This window comes from Trematomus bernacchii, unplaced genomic scaffold (assembly GCF_902827165.1).
Source record: "Trematomus bernacchii unplaced genomic scaffold, fTreBer1.1, whole genome shotgun sequence".
NCBI classification, from domain to species: Eukaryota; Metazoa; Chordata; class Actinopteri; order Perciformes; family Nototheniidae; genus Trematomus; species Trematomus bernacchii.
In genome coordinates, this window is record NW_022987739.1 from 21,531,834 (window position 1) to 21,556,905 (window position 25,072).

At 42.8% G+C, this 25,072-nt stretch overlaps 2 protein-coding genes across 2 annotated transcripts; one reads left to right on the forward strand and one right to left on the reverse strand.

Moving 5' to 3' along the window:
* The first annotated feature begins 71 nt into the window (after positions 1-71).
* igfbp3 (insulin-like growth factor binding protein 3) lies at positions 72-18,320 on the forward strand. The gene is made up of 4 exons (XM_034147587.1): positions 72-642; positions 3,798-4,045; positions 6,303-6,422; positions 16,490-18,320. Exons 1-4 carry the CDS (start codon positions 279-281, stop codon positions 16,613-16,615), a joined length of 858 nt encoding a protein of 285 aa, XP_034003478.1. The 5' UTR covers positions 72-278; the 3' UTR covers positions 16,616-18,320.
* Positions 18,321-19,896: 1,576 nt separating this feature from the next.
* igfbp1a (insulin-like growth factor binding protein 1a) lies at positions 19,897-22,529 on the reverse strand. The gene is made up of 4 exons (XM_034146137.1): positions 22,006-22,529; positions 21,728-21,897; positions 21,309-21,437; positions 19,897-21,063 (listed from the first exon to the last, which is right to left on the reverse strand). Exons 1-4 carry the CDS (start codon positions 22,376-22,378, stop codon positions 20,953-20,955), a joined length of 783 nt encoding a protein of 260 aa, XP_034002028.1. The 5' UTR covers positions 22,379-22,529; the 3' UTR covers positions 19,897-20,952.
* Positions 22,530-25,072: the final 2,543 nt, after the last annotated feature.

The following is a 25,072-nucleotide window of genomic DNA, read 5'->3' on the forward strand; positions in this document are numbered from 1 at the left end:
TCTCTCTCTCTCTCCTCTTCTTCTCCTCTCTCTCTCTCTCTCTCTCTCTCTCTCAGACTGGTGTAGCGGTCCCTCATATCGGGGCTCTCCGTTTACATTATTCATACGGAGGAGGGTGTGACTTGTTGGCTCTTTTTTCCGCCTGTATAAAACGAGAAGTTCGCGTAAAAGAAAATACAGATGGAGAAGGCTAGCCGGATCGCTGTGTCACAGAGAGTGCCCTTAAGCCGACGTGACAACTCACATACTGTCCCTTTGTGACCAGCTTCATAGGCAGAATGCCCGGTATCTGCGTGCTTTGTCTGGCCGCCGCTTTGGCTGCGTTCACCCGGCTGGCCGGAACGGTGGGGCCGGTGGTCCGCTGTGAGCCGTGCGAAGCCAGGGCGCTCCTGCAGTGCACGCCGCTGCCCAAGGACTGCACGGAGCGGCTGAGGGAGCCCGGCTGCGGCTGCTGCATGACGTGCGCTCTCGGTGAAGGACAGGCGTGTGGAGTGTACACGGCGCGCTGTGGCTCCGGCTTGACCTGCCAGCCCCAGCCGGGGGAGAGCCGACCCCTGCAGGCTCTGCTGCAGGGACGGGGAGTGTGCTCCAGCGCCGCGTCCAAAAAACTCAACAACATTCTTATAACGGCGCAAAAACAAGGTAGGCTAGGTGTTTTCATTACATTTGTAATAGTTTGGGAATTATATTGGGTTTTTTTTGTGCGTGCGTAATTATTGGGTGTCGTTGACAGCCGCTCTCTCCATGAGGGGTTCTCTGTGCGGAGTTCCATGCGCATGTACAAAAGAAAGTGCGTAGTATTGATAGTGGATGTGATAAAGACTGGCCTTCTGAAGATGCAAAGCACAAATAAATATGCGCAAAATGCATTCTGTGGGTTGTTTTGCAGCCTGCCACAACGTAAATCACCATTTTAGTCGTGGGGTTTTAGAGGGGAGGCTTGACATTGCACAGTGATGTGTTCGCCTGGGTTTAACAAATCCCATAGGCTCCTGAAAGTTTTAGTGGATAACACCAGCTGGGTTGGACGTTTACGCAGCAATTTATCGTTGCTTTCCCACCAGGAGGAATCTCTCCCATTTGTGTACTGATTTTGACAATGATGCGTTATATGTCAAATGAAATGTAAGGTATTAAAAGATTGTCGTGCAGAATGTTTGTTTAACGGTAAGGATAACACTGCTCTCTAACACACACACACACACACACACACACACACACACACACACACACACACACACACACACACACACACACACACACACACACACACACACACACACACACACACACACACACCACACACACACACCACACACACACACACACACACACCACCACACACACACACACACACACACACAGCCTGGCTCCCTCAAACCAATAGTTAAGGAATGCCACATACATTCAGTAAGTATACCGTATTTAGCTGAGGCTGAGCCCAGACCATGTCCTTGTCTTCTGTAATGTCCTTATTTTCCTTCAAGGAATGCTCATGGATTTTTGTACACGGCATGAAAATATGTGCTGCCTCTTTCCTTGTCCAGGATGTTTGCCAAAACATCTCGACTGTGTGGCAAAAGAGAAGGGGGGGGGGGGGGGGGGGGCAATGTCCCTGAATTCTCTATAAGCAACCAATACACTCACTCAAGACTTAATCATTGAACTCAAAATGTGCACCTGGTCAATGCATGGTTGTTTCTCTGCTAATATTAAGAGATATTTTATATCTGCATGGTGTTTTGTGTGAATGGATGCATGCTGCTCGCACTGGTGAAACGGCACACATGTCACCTACATGTGAATACACACTGTTGTGTGTTTAGGCACTGCTGACGTCAGACCTCCAGGAGCCTCTGTGTGTTTTCTTCTTCCTGGTTATTTGTTTTGGCCATGGTAGCGTGCAGTGTGCAAGCACACATTGTCATATACACCAGCATACACACACACAGTTACTGCAGTCCTACTTTTTCACTTCCTGACATGTAGCCTGCATATTTCTCCTCCTCTCTCCTCCTCTACTGTCAGTTATTATGCCTTTTGACTCTTTGATTAAACACAAAAATAAAAGTATTTCCAATTTAAGAGCAAAGAGATGCATCTTATAGCACTGTTATGGCTTGTCAAGAAGAAGACAATACATATCAGCCGCGAGACAGGTTTCAATACAGTCTATGGTCTCAATGCATGCTTATTTCTAGTATCTCCCCTATTGAAGAAATGTAGGAAATGATCACAAGCGCCCCTGATGGTGAGAGTGTGTAAATGCGGCCCAGTGGTTTCCACCACCATCAGTCCCCAGCTCCAGTGCAGCCTCTCCTCCCAGACATTAACAAGCTCTCCTCACCGCAGTTTGTGCTGTTTACCCCTATGCCATTATACAAACAAATTGCGTAATGTGTTTATCTAAAACGCCCCAGACATCCTAGAAATGTTATATAAAAGTTTATATTGACAATAAAATGTAATGCTTGCAGGAATCTTAAAAAGGGCTCAATATTGTTGTCCTTGTTTATGGAAGTTTATGGAAATGTTTTGAAGGGTTCAGAAAACCCATGTGAAGGTTGTTTTAGGTTAAAAGAGCATTTGTTGGTTTCTGACGTCGTCTTGTTTTAGTTGATGCTGTTGTTGACATTCATGTTGTTATTCCAAATCCCGAAGAGCCTGGGAGACTATGGTGCCCCACCACCTCACTAATTGATCAGGTGGTCACAGAGAAAGGGTGGGCTGCCAGCCTGCCTGCCCACACGAGCTACACCCCTAAATGTCCGTCCGCCGCCCTCACCCGCAGCTCTCGAACACAAAATCTGCTTTGAGTTAACGGTTTAAAACTGTGTTTGGGTGTGTGTGAGCCACTGCATGTTCCCATCGTCCCTCTGCCTCTTCAGGACGTCTCCAAGCTCAGTTAGCTCCTCCGACTTTGGCCTTGTGGTGACGTTACCCGGCAGGCGGCACATTGCGTGTAGTTTGGTCAATTCCTATATTAGGTAGGAGTGTCTAGAGCCCCCTCCTCTCTTCCCAATTGGTCAGATGGTCCCCCCTCTGTCTTTAACGGTTTGACAGTAATCTTTGCCAAAGGCTAATAATACATCTGCTCCCTCATCTCCCACTTTATCTCTTACTGTGCTAACCTCCTCCTCTTTTAGCCACAATCCCCTATTTCACCACCCTACACATATAATGCATACATAACATGTTCTTCTCCCAAGTGACCTTAAAAAGTCTTGTTTACACTCATTGAGCCTCTGCAACTATCTTTTGGTCTGCATGTTGTGGAAATGTGTGGATATGAAATCGTCATGTTTCTGTTTATTTTCTCCAACCCACAAAGCATGAGCTAACTTGTTTTTTTCTCTGTTGGATTGACACAGGCTTTTAACATCCTGTAGAACAATGTTTTATTGGAATAGTAAAGTAAAATCATAGCTGAGTTGATGATATTAAGTCACTGATTTTGTACAAAATAGATATTTATTGTAAGGATTCAAGTTTTTCTGAAACCTTACATTTCAGATTTGTAAAACTTTCTGGTGAAACGAGTTATTCTACTTTTCCGGCATAGGCCTACTGTAAATAGGAAAGATACGAGTATTTAGGCAGTCTGTGGAGTCCAATGTAGTCTACATTTGAAGAATTTAAGTATATTGGTTTTGGGGTTTTTGGAGGTTACAGTATGTAGTAAAACTGCCTCAAGGACAGGTCGGATATACAGCTAAATGTCATAGGATCTGATGCTAACTTGTGCATTGTTCAGTTACAAACATTTTAAAACTGATGACTTGCCTTTACCCCTTCAGATAACGCTGGAAATCAGGTAGTAGGCTGTTCCAACAAGACCACAACGGTGACGATGGTGCCTGGCGTGGTGACCGTGAAGGGTGGGCACAGTCGGGGGTCGATTGACAGCAGGCTTCCGATGCACAACAAGCTGATCCAGAAAGATCAGAACAAGAAGACTCAAAGCTTCAAGTTGGAATCGGTTTCAGGGGGAGCCAACATGGACATGCACAACTTCTCCCTGGAGAACAAGAGGGAGACCGAGTATGTAAGTCACACTAAAGGCAATGAGATGTCTGTAAAGTGTTATAGTGTTGTTATACTTGTATGATAAACAGTAGAGGCTCTTAGAGACCTGCTACAACATTTAAAAAGCACACATTCAAATTTCAACATGATAGTGTTTGCCTTTTGAAAACAGAAATCAGGAACATTATTACGCAAAAACGTCCAAAAAAAAAGCGTCCTTAAAAAATCATTAGCGTTATCTTGCAATATTTTTTGCTAGCAAACTAGTTAGTTCTCATTCTTACGTTACAAAAACAATGCTTTGTGTATCATGCGCATTTACTTTGAAAAAGTTATATACATTTAAGTGTAGGTGGCAATATGATAACTGAAATAATAAAAACAACATAACGTTACCCCGGGGCAGATAATCGCAGAGGCTGACAGCAGTCCGGTGTTTTGCTAGCTAGTTAGCGTTAGCTCTCGAGCTACTATTTAGCAATATGTATCTTTTCACACATTTATAAATAATAAAGTCGGTCGTTACTTTCTTGTTTGCTAGTTAGTAAGCTCACTGACGTTAGCTTGCCGTAATTCGCAAATTCGTCCAATGCAAGCCAGCTAACTAGTGATATTGCTTGTGCAGTTGTTAGGTAGATAGCATGTTGTCTAACTTGTGGCCGACTTTTATCGACTTTCTTTTATATTTGACAAGTTTTAGTTTGTTACCTGACGTTTTGCCAGCCGCTTTTACCACTTGGCAGTAGGCCTACAGCCTAGTGGGCGTTCAGGATAGAGAGACGCCACAACTCACATGCATTGATGATAACCCAGGCACTGCACTATGTGACATTATTAATATAAAGATAAACCAGATACAATCATAATAAGAAACTGTTTTTGATGTGAAATGTGGTCAGTGCTATTATATTTCATGCACCTAGTCTTTCTATAAAGTAACCAGTAGCACTTAAATTGTCCATAAACCTATATTCACAATTGTTCAAGGCTGTCTTTAAACATTTATCCGGTACCCGTATAAACATTGTCTCAAACATATTTGATACATATAAGACATGTTTAACTTGTATTACTGTAGTAGAAAAACCACAGGTGCAACAAATTACACTAACGACCAAGGGTGCACGATACCAGGAACCTGAAATCAGTAGTTAATAAAAACTATCAATTATTCATTTGATTATTTACACCTGTTCATCTTTGGACATTGCATTTTATTTAGGTTATTGGGTCACAATTTATTTTCAAAAAGGTTTCTTGACTTAAAACTATTCCTGATCCAAAATCGATACTCAATTCAATACAGCAGGGTGCTTAATTTACTGTAGGATGTACTAATGAAGGCTGTGTGGAATGAAAGCAGAGTAAAAATGTTATAGGACTGCTTTTTTAAATATTTGATAAAGTTGTATGAACTGATTGCAATAATGTAAACACACAAATACAATCCAAAGACAAAAGGTCATGTTTAATCATGCTTAACTTCCACAAATAAACACCTAAATAAATAGTATTTCTAAATCATTGGTGACTTAAAATAAACAATAAACTAGTTCCAGTTAAAGAAAATCTTCTCTGCATCTGAAACTCACCAGATTCAAAATAAATGGGGTTTTAAAGTTGATATATGGAAGATCTTCTTGGAATATAAGAGTCACAGTTCCCCTTTTAGGACTAACCTCTGTCAATAGGCATTAAACCATATGCTATGTTGGGACAGCAGTCTGCAACATTTTCATTGCATGCCTTGGACTCCACCTGCTGATTAGCAGACCTGGTAAAGAGGGAGAACTCATCAGTAAAATTAATTTATTGGAATTACTGCTGGCTCTTCATAGCATATGGATGCATTTGGCAAGAATGCATACAGCTGTCATCCTGTGGTAGATGATTTGCGTGCACCCTTTAAAAATATACTAACAGTTAGGGGAATCTCAACAAGACCTTGCTCTGCAGACCAATTTGTTTTTAAATACTCCACAGAGTACCTTTTTAAGTTATTAACTATCATTTTTAAACAACATTTTCTAGAAATGGTAAGCCTGGACAAAACAATAGGATAATCACTGCAACCCAAAGTCTTATATATCTCAAATGTTTGTTTGAAAAAGCAGACACCTACATTATGTTCATCATATACTGTGTAAAAATGATCTTAAAGGGAGAGTTAATTGGACATTCTGATGTTCACCATGAACTGCTATAATTGCATTGTGATGGTGTAAGGATGAGTGTGTAACAGTGGCGTCCCCGGGGTGTGTTTGCCGTGTTGCTAGGGGCCGTGTCGGCGGGAGATGGAGAGCATCCTGAGCGGTCTCAAAATCAGCAACGTGCTCAACCCGAAAGGTTTCCGCATACCCAACTGTGACAGAAAGGGCTTCTACAAGAAAAAACAGGTGAGTGGCTCTCTCTGCTGTTTTATCTCCCCTTTTCACTCACACACTTCAACAAGGACACACACTACTGCTGACATGGAAGTAGACCCACCGCATGCCTGAACACTTCCAAAGAATCCTAAGCGACTCATCCCACCCACCCACATATGCACAATCCCCCTTTCTTTTCTTTTTTTGCAGCTCAGGTTGCCTTGACAGCCACATCAACACTATATTATCAGAATGGCTAATAACCATGTATTACTCTCCGGTAAATGCACTACAGCCGTCTGACTCATGCCTCACAGGAAATGAAGTCGGTCAGGTGTGTTTGTGGGTGTGTGGTGTGGGAGAGTGTGGGGGGTAGGGATGTAAGAATGCGGTCTGGGAGTGTGTGTGGCACGGTAGATGTGGCGGCAGGGGAGTGTATGTATGGCGCTTGTTTGATGGCGGTAGTTTTGGTGAGGGTGTGTAGGTGTGGGGTGCTGTTGGTGAGATAAAAAAAACAAACAGGCTGTCACTGGTTTAGTTTTTCTTGTCCGTTGTACAGCAGATTCAGGCCACCCATGGCCTGCTCATTTGTAAGACTGGAGGAAAAAGAAAACGGGAAGCTAAAATTCATTCGGAAAAGATGGGTGGCTGATGTGTTGACCTGAGGGGAGGAGGGGATCGTTGGGAAGGTGTAGAGTGGATGGGAGGTGTTGTAGCGCAGTACTTAGACTCAAGGCATGTCAAATTGATACCACTGTCCCATTTCCTGAGATTGGGAGCCTTATCGGAGGGCTTCCGCTGAGATAGAGCCCATTCTGAGAAACCAAAGAGTCACCAAATAAAATAAACCCACAAGCACCATGACTCAGAGACCAACTCGAGCCATAACACATACAAAGACACACACACAAATCATTACTCTTTTCCAGTCCTAAAAAGTTAGGCTTCATTGTTACTTTTATTAAAATCAGAGTCTTTTTCTTGTTCTTTTCCTGGATTACATCAACAAATACCTACAAGGAAAGTGTCAGTTCTGTTCTTCTAAGCGTGTGTGTGTGTGTGTGTGTGTGTGTGTGTGTGTGTGTGGTGTGTGTGTGTGTGGTGTGTGTTGTGTGTGCGTGTGTGTGTGTGTGTGTGTGTGTGTGTGTGTGTGTGTGGTGTGTTAATGTGGTGTGTGTGTGTGTTAATGTGTATGTGTGTGTGCAGCAGTGTGCCAGCCCTTGTCGCCCTTTTCTGAGAGGGTTCGGTGGGGTAGGGGTGTTGTGTTAAATCCATCCCAGGGGATGTGCCTTCACGGTGTGTTGCGGAGATTTATGACCGGAAACACAGCGAAGAGGAGACCGTGTGAACCGTTTAGGGTGACAATACTGTGAAAAGAAGGGAGCAAAGGGGGAAGGGTGGGGGAGGTTGGAGGGAGGGATGAGCGGGTGGATGGTGGGTGAAGGACTTTGCAGAGGAAAAAAGGGGCATAAGCATACACATGATACACAGGATGCCTCAGTATATTAAATTGATACCACACCCGAAATCTTTAATACTCAGGCGCTGTTGAAAGGTGGCTGGTAGGAGACGGTAGTTTCATCTTTCATGGGGACCTTTTCACCCAAATAGTACCAGGAAATAAATTGGGAACTTACCAAGTGGTTCCAGGAAGGAAGGATCAACAGGAATTAAAATGTGAACTATACATAAGTCCCTTTGTGCTTTCCTGATAACAGATCAGATAACGGTAGATAAAGGTTACGTATTTCACAGACAAAGAAGATGAAACATAGATTCATAAGTTGGAAAGCTGTTGCTCGTTTCCTACAGTCAGGAATTTGGATACATTTCTATTACTTTTGCAAAACTTACTCCACATGGTAAAATTAGCATCAGCCTTGTATTACTTTTACCTTGATGATCATACACATATACATTGGTTTTGTGTTCAGGGAGACCAGTATGTGATATTAAGTACAGCCGACTTTGAAACATTGGTTGCTGGTCCACCAGAAAGCACTAACTTCCACTACAGTACTTTTATAAGATAATAAACTAGAAACAGGTTAATCTGGTCGAAATCCAGAAAACCGCCCAGAGTTCGTAGAAGGTTTTAGGCTTCCTGGAAAAGAAAAGGCCCTATGGTCATATTCGATGAATCATGGATTCAAGTTGTGATATATTTTACCAGTAAAATAAAAGGAAGAAATTGATCATAGAAACCACATCTGCAGCATTATTTGGTAGCCGTCGCTCAGTGTGGAAATGGCTGTCTACCAATCAGGGGGTCAGAGGTTCAATCGTCTGCCCATAAGCACTTCATATACAATATTGAAGTGAATGTAAGTCGTTTTGGATAAAGGTGTCTCTCAATTGTTGTGACTATGTGCGCATTACCTGCGCATTACCTGGGTTGAATAAGAAAACTTGCCACATTTATGGCAAAAGTTGTTGCAACAACCTTTGCGTTGATGCCATTTACCACACTCAAAATCTTAGAACTTTTGACCATCTTTCTCACATTTTCTTCCAAAAATGTAAAGGTTTTCCCTTGGAAACCAAGAGCTTTGGTCCATCAAAACTCATGATTTGGTATCAAACATTTTTGACATTTAGAGATTCCTCTAGGAAATCGCATTTTCAGTCAATCAATGGCAAGCACTTTTGTTCTGGAAACCCCCACATCATTGATATAAGCCCAACGTCCTCTGAAAGCCCTCAGTCTTTGGATTGCTGTTCCAGACACTTAAGAAAAACTCAACGCAGCAGACATATTTGTTTTTCACGCCTGCTTCATCGACGGTACACGTCACATTCAATTAAATTCTATTTATTTTGGTCCCAAAGGGGCAATTTGAAAAGGCATCTAGAGCATACTGCACTAGTGGAGCCTCGCAGATGGGGGGCTGCAGCCCCCTCAGCACCCCCCCCCTTCCCACGTCCATTCGCGATGTCTCGCTGTCTCGCAGACCCCACGCAGCAACCAGGAAATGAACCCAGCTCACACTGTCCGCTCCTCGCAGCAGCGAGCTGCGCAACGTCCCGCCAACACGGCACCCAGACCCCACGCAGCATTCTCATCTGTTTGTCATTACTAGTGTCATTTTCTGGTTGCTAACAAACGCCATTGTAACACATAATCACTGATGTTCCGCTGTAACGGTGGTGGACTCATCAGAACAGAGTGGGCGAGCTGACCAATCAGAGCACACTGGGCTCACAGGGAGGGGGGGGGGGCAGGAGCTCCAACAAGCCGTTTAGGACAGAGAGTGAATACACATACTATACACAGATGCTGTATGAGAAACCAATGTGAGTTTGGAAAATTGCGCAATATAAATCTATTCTAGTAGACCTCAACAATGGAATTATGATCAGTAGAAATGGCCATGACATGGGACCTTTAAACTATTTTTCTTTTTGTATTACTATTTACTTGCACTATATTTTTCTGTTTATCTGTGTTTTGTGTTGCACTGTTGGAGAAGCCTGTGACACAAGATTTTCATCGGCATAACTACACTGTAGCTATGTTCGTATGACTAAATAAAGAACCTTGAACCTTGATGACGGACAGATGTATCAACCTTAAAGAGACACTTTTTTAAGACTAGAGGATATGTATGTACTATAAAAATGGATTAGTGGCAGAATATTGTTTTAAGAGGTCAACTATCATGACAAGCATTTACGTGTGTGTGCTTTCCAGTGTGTACGTTGCTGGTAATATGAGTGCTGTAGGAGAAGGTTGGCTGAACAGTGTGAGCCCTACCTCGGCTACAGGGAAAGTATTTTTAGCAACAGTTATATGAATTGGCCCAGTATCCCAGTTCAGGCCATGCATGCCCAACACTGACCCACTCATTACACCTCTCAAAGTCTCACACTCACTCTCACTTCTCCTCCCTCTCACGCACTGTCAGTCTCAGGCTCTTATTCATAATTTCACCCACCCATCATTGCCCCCCATTGTGGCTCGCCTACAGTCATCCACCCGTCTTTTCTTCTGCTTCCCTTCTCCATCATTCTGCCCATCCTGCCTTCTGCCCACCTGGCTTTCCCCTTCGTTGTTTGGCCAGGAATTACCCTGCAGAGGTTTGTGAATGGAACACCAGTGTCTGTGTTTTGAGAGGAAGAGTAGGAAGAGGAATTGGCAGTGGGTTAAGGATGCTAGCCAGGTGCCTGCATACCCTTTATGCCTCCTCCCTGCTGACAGTGGCAGGCCCATAAGGAGTGACTTATTGAGCGTGACTCAGAAGGATCTGTGGAAACGTACACACCGACCACAATGGCTATATAATAACTGGCCAACCTTCGGGGACCCAGACAGCTATTTTCACTCTGTCTCTCTCGCTCGCTCTGTTCCCTCCCCGGATTTCTAATCCACATCGGCTTCCTTCTCACTTGGGGATGTGGAGACGCTTTTCTTTGTTCTTTGGTTGTTACATAACATTGAGAGTAGTATGTTTCATTGTCACAATGATTTCACAGACATACTGTATGTCAGTGTATGAGTTGAGTTTTGATACCCCATCCTGAAATTCATCACTTTAATTATTGCCAGTTTATCATTATTTTCTTACGATCATGAGTCTTAGAATCAATCGATTATATTTTCCAGAAACAAGGGTCATTGTAACAAAATGTCTGTATCTGACAATGTAAAAACTATTTAGGAATATATGACTGTATTTTAGGCCCTAAAGTTTATAAATTGTCAAAGCGATGTCTTTCAAAAGTAGGGAGATATCTTATTACAATACGATTGACTTTATTGTCTGTGTAAGGAGATTTGTTCTGGACTTGGTCTACAGTTCCACAACATATCAACAAAAAAATGTATACATAGTACAGATAGAAACTATATACTCAGTTTTCACATACATGTACACCTATACACAGACAAACCTACTGACATGGCAAACATTTAAACTATACATTACATTTGTCTGTTGAGAAGCTTAATGGACATTGGCAGGAATGAGTGTTTGTAACTGTTCAGCCTGCTTTAAGGGAAACTAAATCTAATTAAATAATATTAATTGTGTGTTTTTTTTCCTCAGTTGATAAAAGTATTCAATACAAAATAATATGAGATGGTGCACATCAGCTAACATTAGAGAAGCTTTAACATGCTAATTATAACAATTGGTAGTTGATTAATGACTTTGATGTTAATCAGATTTGCCATTGAATAATTTGACTCTCATCAAGTCTCCTCTTCTTCCATTCATATTGTACCATCTGTTTTTGCAAGTCTGGTTTATATCGATTCTTTTGGCTCCTATTTGAAAGTTTGTATAGCTCCATTCTTCTAAAACAAACAAATTATTCTGGAGCTTAATTCACTAGGACTCTCAATAAACAATCTTCTTTTTTAGAAAAAGCAATATCCTGCAGCGACTCCCAATGCACTTACATACACACACGCACACAGATGCGCCCTATTTTACACAAATTCATATATATGCACCCCTACACACACACACACACACACACACACACACACACACACACACACACACACACACACACACACACACGCTGCATTTTATGAGCTTGTGTTTATCCTGTGGTCAGCCGAGGCTCTTTTTAATGTCCGTGAAGCCCAGCGGTGCTGCTATTAGCTATAAAGGCCGGCATCACAAGAGCACGCATTCATACGCACAACACACACACATACACACCCCATAAAGGTAGCATTATGAATGTGCGCTGTGGATTAAATGGGCTCTTTTAGGGACTGCAATGTGGACAACGCAGGGACAGTGTTGGGGTTGTAAAGATGAGAATATGGGGCCCAAGCCTGAGCTGACCCCTGAGCTGAGGTTCATGCTCTGTGCTTTTCAGATCAGATTGATATCCCTCCAAAAAACCTGTGTTTCCAGTATCAACTACTAACTTTGTTATGGAAGGTGCTGTGAAAAGATTTGCATCGTGTTTTCTTATGGAGGACACTAGTTTCACAGCATAAAGAAACAGTATGAAATTATCCATAGAAACATTTAAAACATCTATTGTCACTGCAGTATGATTCCTGCGTAATTGTGTTGCCAAATAAAATTGTCTGGAAAGTATGTACAAAATTCCAAAGGACGAAGTTTAAATGTAGTTACTTGATTAACGTGTAATTGTTTATCTATTGTGCAATTGGATCAATGTTGGGATTCATTGGTATCCATAAGTTAAAGGTGGGTAGGTAATTTTGGAGAAACCAGCTCGAGTGCAACTAGAATTTGAAAATACACAGCCGGAAAAAATCTGCCACTTCCTTACAGAGCCCCTCCTCCAACACACACGAACGCGCACAATGACCAATGAGGGCACGAGATAAGTTTGTGCACAGATGGGAAGGCTGACAGGCAGGTAGGCCATCCAGTTATTTTAGCCGGGCCGGCTAAAATGATGGTCGTACTTTTACAGTACTACGGCTTCCACAGATTACATTTTTTTATGGATTTTTTGTCAAAGCACTTAAGATATTCATTGCTATCGGGATGTTAAGAGCATTCCATGGAACATAACAAAAAGTATATCTCGAGCCGGTTTATTTAAGAGGCCCTGTTATGCTTTTTGGGGGTTTTCCCTTTCCTGTACTGGGTTATATAGGTTTTGGTGCATGTAAATGGTCTGCAAAGGCTAAAATCCCAAAGTGTATCTCTTAATAGGGCCCCTTTAAAAGGATACCAGTGCATAAATAATGGTTACAACAAAAAGTTCAGTCTTAAGTAGAGATGTAAAGTGAAGTGTGCCTGTGTGGTGTGGTGTGTGTGTGTGTGTGTGTGTGTGTGTGTGTGTGTGTGTGTGTGTGGTGTGTGGTGTGTGTGTGTGTGTGTTGTATTGTGTGTTGTGTTGTGTTGGTGTGTGTGTGTGTGTTGTGTGTGTGTGTGTGTGTGTAGATTGCAGATAAATGGCAGTAAAGAAAGGATTGCTTGTGAATGACTGCTAATAGTTCACAGATGAAAGAGTCAGATCGGAAATTCAAAGGTAGCCAAGCAACAGGGGAATGCGAACACTTGCTCTTCCTCTCCCTTCCGCCTCTCCTTTTGGCTTTCAAACCCTCCCATACAACACACACACACAACACACACACACACACACACACACACCACACACACCACACACACACACAACACACACACCACAGCCACCACACACACACACACACACACACACACACACACAAACACACACAAAAACACACACACCAGGCAGGACTCCATCATCATTAACCAGAGCAAAAGGAACACAATGTTAAGCTCCTCTCTGCGGTCGCGTCCACTGGGTCAGGGCTAAAATAGAAGCTGGCCGCAGACTCAGACGATGGCACCGTGCGGGGGAATGGAGGGAGGAGAGGAGAGAGAAAGAAAAACCAAGTAAGACAGAAGAGGAGGAGGAGGAAGAGAGGTAGGAAAAACTGAAAGAATCTCTCGATTGATGTTGGTGTGTGAGAACGGGGCGTGTCGGGCTGCGTACTTGCCCCCAGACTGCTGCAGTAGTTGTTGGCGAGGTATTTTAATAGGCCTCTGTCTCTATAAAGCTGCCTTTGATCATGCACTCAGGCTGCACGTGGATGTAGACTGTGCCGGAAACAGACACCTGGTCACACTCTAAAGCCTGTCTGTCTGCCTCTGTGTCATTACAATGTTGTCCGAAGGGTTTGGTCTTGGCTCTTTGAATTCCAATATCAAGAATGACTCTGAAAGTTGACTTACACAGCTTATCAAATGTGGAAGTTAACAACCTCAAAGATGTTTGGATTATTGAAAAGTATATAGCTCCCTTTCATATGAGTGTTGAGAGCTGTATCCATACATTCATTTTGTGCTCAAAGTGCACCAGATTGATGCATTTCACTTCAACATTTAAAAAAATATCTTTCCGGGGGTGCATGCCCCCGGACCCCCCTAGAGGATGTGAGGTCCACCCCCAAATAAAGCAGGTTAAAATAATTAAATTGCATACATTTTCTTTTAGTAAACACTGAAAACGGGTCCCACAGACCCAAACAGCACACAAAGGTTAAAGGAGAGCATATAATAATGTTAAAATGTGCTAAATATATACACTGCAAAAAACAAAAAAAAGAAGCTCACGACTAAGTAAAAGTAAAAGTAGCTCACGATTTGTTTTATTTTTTTAAAGTAGCTCTCATCCTAAAAAAGGTTGGTGACCCCTGCCCTAGATGCATCAGTCCCACTTCTGTGCAGTCGGTATGTGAGTTGTTAATCGCTCTGTTATTTTATTTACTCCGCGTGGAACCTCAAATTGTTTTATACATTAAACCACATTACCAGTGGTGAATTGACACATCATCGCAAATTGCGAGTCGTTGGTAAAAACAACAAAAAAGCAGTTGATTTAAGACCTTTGCAACTCAACTCATCATAGATTGACTGTGCAGTTCATGCTACAGGTGTTAAATGAGGAAACGCAGCCGTTTGTTTTGTACTTATGCAAACATTGTTGTGCTACTTCCGAGCTGGTTTGTGGTCTGATTCCTGAATCCTTCTGCCCACAGGAAGTTTCCTTAAGCAAGACACTGAACCATATTGCTCCCAATGCATGTAAACAACTAAATGTAAAGGAAGCACTATAGCCAAAGCATCTTCCAAATCAATGTAACGCAAGGATCAGACATTATTCACACAACCGCAAGGGGTATTTGAGAAAACATGTTGTAACGACGACCTGTCTAGATACTGATTTAACTCCAAAAACTCCCCTAACTCAAGGCAGCTATTGGTTTGTCTTAATTTCTGTACGTTATGAAAATGAAAGGCACCCAATCAACTAGCTTGAACTGATCCATCGCATTGACCAATAAGTCTGCATTAGTTCTGGTCAGTGTTAGAAAGTTATTGCATGGTAATGCATATTATGTTAAGATCCCTCCACTGCTTTACCTCACAGCAATTATGTAACGTGGACAAAGGGCAGAGTAGTGTGAGCATTCAGAACAACTCAAGCCAGTTTCAAGAGTCTGCTAATTGATTGTCAAACAGAAATGAATGGCTGCTTGTTAGGGCAAGTGGTTTTTAGTACATTGGCTTGAATGGGTCCTTTATACCTCAAAGTAAGCACTTAAACCCCATAGCCATTGTTGCGATTGAAATGCAGTGCTGTTGTTTACAGAGCCAAACAAACAGTATATACTGTATAAACACTTGGACTGCCCCCTGTGGGACATGTGATATTACTGCACACTTGTATGTGCTCCTGGGGGGTATGTATACATACAGTAGATACAACTGTTGTTTGTGTGCGCCGACATGTTTGCTGATGTGTGTTTATGCGTGCACATGCACCCGCGCTCGTGCACGTGCAGCCAATAATCAGCACCAGATGATGTTGAGTGTCTGCCAGTTTCCCAGAATAGCAGCGATGGTTTTCTTGCAGCCGTCCGACTGGCCTTGGCAAATATTTTAGCAACTCCTTGTTTACCTTCACACTCTTTCACTCTCACTCACTGAGTGCGTTCCTCATTGCCCCGTGCCGCTCTATCGAAAAGAATCTGCTTTTTCATCGTTTACCCCCACTGGTCAGAAGCACATGGGCCTGATAAATAAACAACTCACAGAGGGGACAAAGTTGCCCCACGTGGACGCCTAGCAGAGGCTCTATCACTTCATATCTTGATATATGTATTACCATATTTTACATTATGAGCAGCTGCATCACCTGGACTTTATAGTTCCTGCACATAAAAGCTGGGAGGCAGCTCCAGACAGCAGGGCATTCCTCACCATGATCGATGAGATCTCTACTTATTAAAGTTCTGCTGAGGCACAACTTGGCCCCTTGACAAGCATCCAAAACCTTAACAGCCAACACAGAGAGAGATAGAGTCTTATTATAGTAGCCACGTTGATAAAGCTGTGTCAGGGTAATTCCTCACCTTTGAAACGCTAATCTGTTTTCACAATGTGTCTCAAAGTGATAAGTCCTCTTCTTCTTGCCAGTTCTTTCTCTCCCTGCACTCTCAAAACTAAAGATCAAAGTAATGTTTGTCCATGCCGGTGCCAGCTGTGTGTGCAAACCTTCTTGTTGAAGGCTGCACACGAGTAAAAGCAAACAAGAAGCGCTAATTCTTCTCCCTCCTCTTTATTTTGCAGTGCCGTCCATCCAAAGGCAGGAGGCGGGGCTACTGCTGGTGCGTGGACAAATACGGGCAGCCTCTTCCTGGCTACGATGGCAGGGAGCGGGGCGAGACGCAGTGCTACAACCTGGAGAGCAAGTGAGAGGACGGAGGGACGACGAGTGGACGACGAGAGAAAGACAGAGAACAAGCAGGGGGGGGGGGGAGAAAGAGCCTAGTTTGCTCTTGCATGTAGTTTTATGTAAACATTTGGAAGGGGGCTCTGGACCTTTTTTTGATTTTAGGTCCCATTTCTGTCAGAGAGTTCGGGGGAGGGGGAAAGGGTGGAGCACAAGCCTTCTGTCCATCACAGCTATCTGTCCTGTGCTTTTTAAGGAACCTTCATTTTTTTCTCTAAAGCAAAAAAGCTGAGAGAGTAGGGGGAGAAAGAGAGAATCCTACCATCTGCACTATTCTTTTAGAGAGAGAGGAAGGAGGGACTTTTCCACTCACTTTAAAGAGGACTTGTTTGTGACCCAAAAAAAAAAGAATTGACAAACTATTGTGTGTCTGTGAGCGTGAGTCAGTGTGTGTCTTAATGTGTGAGCACCTGCATAACATACGTGTGCACAGCTGCATGTCTGTGGCGTGTGAGTATGCTCGTTCCCAAAAGTGTTTTATTTCTGTAAATACCGTATGTCACTACGATCCGTCTCGAGATCCTAGCCCCCAATGCTCCATTATACACTGCAGAAGGAAAAAAAACGCTCTCTGGCTCAGGGTCCATTTTGAAGTGAAGGATTATGGGATGGGAGGGCTTTGGCTTCTTATCTAGCAGCGAGGGCCCTTCTTGTTGCCTTTGACTTGCCCTGCTATTGGGAAGAGAATACAGGCAAACCATGCAGTTACAGTGCCTTGCAAACTGACCTTCCCATGCCTCCCCTCCCCTTCACCCTGTAGTCCTCCAATAAAGGAACACTTCACTGAACATCTACCTTTTGAGTATCAAATACTCCTTCACCACAGGATAACAGCAGATTGTATGGATGATCCTATATGAAGAAATCAGTAGAAAGAATCTGGAACATACTGAGGGATCCCATCAACAAGTGGATTAAGATGCAAAATGTGCCAAAATATAAGCCCGGTTACAGACATCTCTGATATTCTTTTGGTTAGATTCCCAGATAAGGTCTGTGGCCTACAAATACACGAGATCACTCGAGTATTTAAAACTAAAAGGATAGATTGTTGGTGAAGTGTTCACATGCCGCCCTGCAGGGATCAGTCTCATGTCTCTTTCCCATTGTTCCTCTAACCTTGTGTCCCGTGTTCTTCCTCGTCCTTGTCCCGTGTCCATCATTCAGCTACGGTGCTGAGTTCCTCCCATCATAGATGTCTTTACCCCCATATAAAACATTGTCCTTGTCTGTGTGCCTGATCCCTTCTCCAACCCCACTATCCCGAGCTGTTAGTCCCCACTCCATCCCCCTGCCCCGCCTCTTCCTGTCAGTGGTGCATCCTGGTGTAGTCTTGTTTAAACGGGGCGAGCCCGGTGTGACCAGCCCGCCCCCCGCAGGTGCCAGCTGCCCCTATGCTTCAAGCACAAGCACTTAAAGCACTTTAGCTGTGCCGCTACTCGTCAATGCATGCAGTTAAAGACAATTGGACCTATCTGCATCTGCATACCTTTCCTTCGAGGTAATGTCAGATGAATAAGTGTGATACTGTAAGAAAACAATAATAACCCAGGGAGGAAGGGGGGGGGGAATAAGAAAAAAAAAGCTACACCAGGACTTCTGACAACAGAGTTTTTTCCATTCAATGCAACTATTTTTTTTTGTTGTTGTTGTTTTTGTTTCTTTGGGGAAAAAAAAACATGCTTGTATGATCGTATGCCAACAAATCTCCACAAGGTGGACACAGCACCAAATATGCATTCACACAAGTGGTAGGGGGTCTGAGGGAGGAGGCAGGGTCCTCCCCGAGGAGCTTCCTGCATGATGCTCTCCCACATCCTGTGTAAAGACTTGAAAAGTGGAGAGAGTGCCGACAAAGAATGCTCGCCCAGTAGCTTGGTAGCATTACATCGGCCGTACACCTCCTTTAATAGAGCGCAGCAACTTAACAACCAACTGTTGGGGCTATATCCCACCTCTTCAAAGACTTGATGTAGGGGAGGAACATACATACAAATATGTTTAAGCTATTCCCTCCCTAATATTTGTAAGTCTGTCTTTTTATATATTATTATTATTATTATTTCTTGGCCAGCTAATGTGTCTGACTAGACATCATGTACAGTACTTAAAAATACAAATTATTTATCTAAGAAAGAATTATAAGCTGATCCAAACTAGGTTTTCTTATGAACAATTCAGTGACTCACCGATTGCACAGCAAAGTCTATTTGATTCAGTGTATTTTGGGGAATATAATCACTAATGAATGTTTTATTTTGTAATGAACCGTTTTTCCTTCTGTTGCTCAGCAGGGTCATTTGTAAGCTCTGTGCCCAGCAGGCGAGTTTCAGCCACAGGCAGAATCTGTTCAGGCACTCAGGTCTCTGGTCATCTTAGTTCACGGCTTCTTTAGGCCAGTGAACCTCTCACCTCTCCGTCAGTCACTTCTCTCCATGCACACCCAGCCATCCCGCCTCAGTCTGTCAGAGCCAGGCTCACACTTCTGTAACGTCACTTTCTTTATAATCATTTATTTTCTCCCTGCTGGTCACGTTAAGAATCTCTCTGTTCACGGGTAAATGTAATTTTTTTTGTTTTTCATTTCAAGTTTATCCTTCAAAGAGTTTTTTTTATTCAAGCTTTTCATGATACTAAACTAGAAATCACACAGCTATTGTTTTCTGAGAAAGAAAATGATTTTGATTCAGATATAATTTGTATTTAATGTCTTTTTTTAAATAAAAAGTGAACACATTTTAAGATGCCGTCTCAGATGTTTGTTTTTGTCCTTGCATGACTTGTTTAATCTCTAAAAGGGTCGATCATCAGAACTCAAATGTGCTCCTGTTGAAGTCCTTGAATGCAATCAGTCTTGGAATGTGTCAATAAGGATAAAGCAGAGGTTCAATTTGTAAAAAATAAAAATAAATCTGGTGGTGCCATGCAGGCTGGCAGTGGGAACGAGAGGTTGAGACGAATTCCTGTGCCCGACCAAGGCAAACAGAGAGCGGGTCAAAAGGCAGCGCGGTGCTGCATGTCCCCACGAACTGCCTAAAGTTAGACAAAGACCTCCACTTTAGATCCCTGTGATAACACTACACAAAAACACACCCAATATAGAAAGATGTGGTGCATGGGTGCATCTGAACGCAGACTTTCATAATCATGTCCTGATGGAACTATTGTGATGTTTATGTTTTTGCCACTTATGGATGTTTGTGCAACCTGCCTGAGGTGAAAGAGAGGCCAGAGAGCACATAGCTGAGGTTAATGTTTTTATTAAATATATCACCTTTTTTTCTTCTTACATTACATCTCAATTACAAAAGTGTACATACACCTGTGTGAGCAGTTAGTCACTTTGGAATAGACTCACATAAACAATAATTATCTCTCCAACAGCAGCATGTAGGTCGAGCGGACGCGCTCTTTGTGGTCATGTGTTCTTGGTCAGAGAGAACAGCGACATGAAAAGTAAAATAGCAAGTCTTTTTTTGACATATACATCAACACAACTGACAGCAGACACATAAATATTGGAGGTAGGTTAATGTAGAAATACCCGTGTGAGAGGCGGCGCATGGGTGGCACCGCCTGTCGTGCTAACTGTAACCCCATGGAACCATGGGAAATGTTTTCTGAGTACTGTTTAAGGACTGAGAGTTTTGCATTCACTTACAAGAGCTGATCGTGTGTCACATAAGAAAATAAAAAACACAATAATAACAACAAAAAAGTCCATAACAATGGCAACAATGTGAAAATGAATCATAAAAACAACATTTAGAAATACTTCTAAATGACTTTTGGTCACTCAGTGCTTTTGTTCTTGCTTGGTTTGTCACAAACCAAACTTCCAGACAACTCCTTTAAGGGTAGAGCGAGCTCAACTCAGCAGTGGAGTTCCTCAGGGACAAGATACATATATACACTTTATACACCCATAAAAATAATAATATAATAATAACAATAAGGCAAGAAAAATGATATAAATACTCATAAAATAATTACAAATAACAAATGAAATAATGTTGAAATAAATAAGGCTAAAGAGTAGAAGTAAATGCAACAATATTAAAATCTTTCAGAAAACAAAAATAGATTTTCTTTTTCTCTTTTGGACGGGTGTTTGAAGAGGAGGGAGGGGGAGGGGGTTTTGGGTGGCTTGGACCCAGAAACCCCACAATGACAGTGTACCTGAATTAAACACCACCATGGACAGGATCAATAAATAAACAGCTATCAAAAAAATAGAAAGAAAATCAGTGGCTTGCTTCTTCTTTTTTGTTTGTGAGATCTTCATCAGAGGGTGATCTCTTTAAGGGCACTCGGCTTCTGCAGGCAGGTCGGTGGAACCTAAAATCTTCTTTCCGTTCCAGGAGCTCACACACCAGCATCGACCCCTCTGTCCGTCAAGAGAGGATTCACACTGCAGGAGAAACACAAAATCATTTTTTAATTCAACTGCCCATGTTTCACACACATGTACAGTCATGCAACTGGGTGACATCACACTCCAACAAAACACACATTGTGGAGGTGCCAAACAAATCCCTACCTGCATCACACACACATTTTTTAAACTGTGGTTGACATAATATTGGCTCACATGCAACTTAGTGCTGTCATGGAGTCATACACACACTCAGAGCACATTTTGCTGAATGTACCAACCTGTTTGGGTTTGTAGAGCCCGTGTTTGTCACAGTTGGGGAGGTAGAATCTGGTTAATTTGTCTCCTAACTTCTGCTGGGATTTGGCAATTTTATCCAAGGCTCTCTGCAGCTCAACATGACAGGGCCCCTGTGGAGATGACACAGGCAAGGGAAGGGTTAACTGAGTGCCAACATAGAAATAATACTGCTTTATTATCAGCAAGCACGTGGGCTGACATCAATATAAAACTTGTAATAACATGCACCCTCCCCCTCTCTCTCTACACCATCTCCTCAAATAGCACACGAGCTCCCCCTTGTGGTGCACGAGTCATTTCCCCCCTTTAAACCTCCCAAAAAACTTTTAGCAACATATTGCACTCAGGGGAATCTCACATAATTCACACAATGGTACTGGTGCAGGGTTCTGGCTCTCACCTGTTCCACCAGTTTCTTGCGGATGGCTACGAGTTTGGCTTTCATGCTCTCCTGAGCGTCGGCAGCAACCCTCGGGTCGAAGGGCTTACTGTGGCCGGGGAGGTAGTGGCTGGAGCCGGGGTCCGAGACGATGGCTGCGTTGTCCATCTCTGCCTCTGGCTCTCCCTGATCTGAGGAAGAAAATAGAATAAATTAAGCGGCACTGACTGGATGTAACTGTTATCAGACTTTGGGGATTGTGAGAATGAGGATTTTGATGTGGTGCTGGATAGGCCTACCTTGTGTCTGGGGCTCGGGGATCGGCTCCTGCTCAGTGCTCTCCGTACACACGGCTTGTCCCCGGGTGAGGGAGTGCAGCGGCCGGGGGTCGCCGGGTCTCGGGGTGCACCTCAGTCCGGAGCCGCACGGCGCCGTGTAGATCCCGCACAGCTCCTCAGCCTTCAGGGCGCAGGCGAGGCAGCATCCACAGCCGGGTTCCCGCAACACCTCGGCGCATCCGGGCGCCACCGCTGGACACTGGATCAGCTTCTCCGGAGAACACGGGGCGCATCGGATCGGCTCTGGCCCCACCACCGGGGACCCCAGCGTCCCTGTGGCCAGCACGGAGCACAGCGCTGCCACCACGACGTGCTTCAAATATAATCCACCCATGGTCAACACAGTGAGCTGGATATTAAATATAGAATATAAAAATGTAGAGCAAGGTAGAGAGGTTGAATCAAAGGTAAAGAAGCCGGATTCCCACGGTTCTTGCTCAGTTGCGTCTTGCGTTTGATTTTGGGAAAATGTCTAACTGTGCGTTGCGCGCAGCCGTATTTATAGCCGGGTGAGTGTTTGACGCATCCGCGTTATGAATGATTTCTGAAAAGAAGGTGTGATGATACGATGGGCTGTGATTGGCCCGCCTATGTCCGTTTGTGCAGCTCATTTGAATACAACACTCACGTCAATATTTATTTTGGAATAGGCAGTGCTTGCACGTATCGCAGGCGAGTGACGACACCACTGTTTGATGTTGCAGTCAAGGACCCCCTTTTCTCACCCGGGTGATACCCCAAACTACTTTACCCCTCTCTGCCAGTTTACAGTAACAACTCAGCAGGCACTTTCTTTCTGTTTGTTTTCAGCAGTGGCAACGGGAATACGTGCACACAGTTTCACTCGGGGGTTTATTCGATAACAGAGGTGAAGCAGGTCCTTGTTTTCCCTGCGGACACAAACGAGCTCCTCTCTTTAGGAACAACGTTATCCATTCATGGCGGGTTTGTTCTGCCCGAACTTCTTACACAACTTTGGGGAAAACAAGTAATGAGCGCAAATTACGCACACCCACGCTGAGAGCCCGCTGAGAGCGCCCTCTAAATGCATTCGTGCATTACAGAGGGAATTATGAAACCAACTTTCTAAGAAAAAACTGCATAAATGAGGGTCGCGACTCACTAGGGACTCTGTGGTAGGCCTATGTGACCCCTCTCTGTCCCACGCGTGCGCGCTCGGTCAGAAGCCGGCTTTGGACTCAGTCCAGGAGATGTCCCGTTGTAATTACCCGTTTCCTGGGATAATAATAGACCAGAGCTATGAATGGGGGCTGCGCTGACATGACCACAGACACGTCCCTATGCCTGGCCACTCTCTGGGGGCTTTAATGGTCCCCCCACGCGGGACAACATGCACGTTTTTATGGCCTGCTGAAAATCATTTGGTGTCCTGATACTCCTGACCCTATCCCTTCGTTCACACAATGACGCAAAACAGAAAGAAACTCTAATATGAAAGCAAACTCCACATTCTATTTTCACTTTTTCGTTAATTAGAGCCTTTTTTTAAAGATACTGGTGCGATCGGCTCCATGCAATTGCTTTATAGTATTGCATCATCTGTCAACTGGTGTTAACAGTCACTCTCACGTGATGCCCATGATTTGTATTCTTCAAAGCCCCGGGCTAAATAAAGCCTATAGTGTAATCTAATGTGGCGTGAGAGCATTTTCTAGTCCCACTGCCCCCCCCCCATAACACATTTGCATCTGTTTGTTAGGGTGAATTCAGTCCAATAACACAGTATCAATTATTAGACCTTATACTCAAGTACATTTGGCTAGAGTTCTGCAACTTTGTGCTTTTATTTCACCATGAATCATAGGAAAACATTGTATTATTTAGTGTGGATAGTGCTTTAAATGTTCAAAATAAATCAAGCCTAAGATGTGTTTCCCCTATACTTTATTTAGTCTTTCAACAGATATGATTTCTGTTGTTTTTTTTTTACATTTTATTATATCTTGGGAACAACAGACTAAATAAAGTATGATAAGTAAGTGTCAGACACCACAAGGAATACAATCTAGTGATTGTATGACCTCATACAAAGTTCAATATCAAAACACAGTATGTAAAATAATATTTCATATGGAAGACATTTTTACAGATTAACAGATTTTCAACTCACCAGAAAAAATGTTTTCCCCCTAAGCATGTAGGTACAAATGGGTTAGTGAAATGTGATATATTTTTATAGATTTGACAACTAACAATGTTTAAATTAGTTAATAAGTATAGCTGAGTGGGTATATGTAAATGTGTGTGAATGTACATTTGTGAAATTATTTCTCTGTTTGTTCAACCCATGACAAAATATGAACTGTGTGAGTCATTGCTTTATTATCAGCATTAATTTAACTCTAAATATATTACTGGTCATTTTTTTCTTTTCTTTCATTCATTTCTTTGAGTTATTTTACGTCTTTTCTTGTTTCTTTGTTGTGATTTATCTATACTCTATGAACAAATATAAGTTTAAAGTCCGGGCAATGTGCCTCTGCCAATAAGCCAATAAATAAAAAGTATTCGAAAAAGATTAGTTTAAATTAAGTCCACCTCTATCAAAAATAACATTCAAATGTTGCTAACATGTTAATGCATCAATCATAATAATAAAACAATATAGTATTATAAATCATACTGCATAATTATTGTTTTTATACCTTTAGTACCTTAAGTCTGTGGTAAAACTAATGTTTGGCAGTACCTTAAACATGTCTGCATAATGAGTACTTTTACTTACTACTACTAGCAAATAACAAACTTTCAGGTCAATGTATAGTGTTATGACTTTCTTTAAAGCTTTATTTAATTACGGTGGCCCTGAAGTGCAAGTCAAAACAGCATTTCAGGAAACACCACAGCATTTCAGAAAACACTACAGTATTTCAGGAAACACCACAGCATTTCACAAAATACTACAGCATTTTAGAAAACGCTACAGCATTTCACCAAACACCACAGCATTTCACAAAACACTACAGCATTTCAGAAAACGCCACAGCATTTCAGAAAACACCACAGC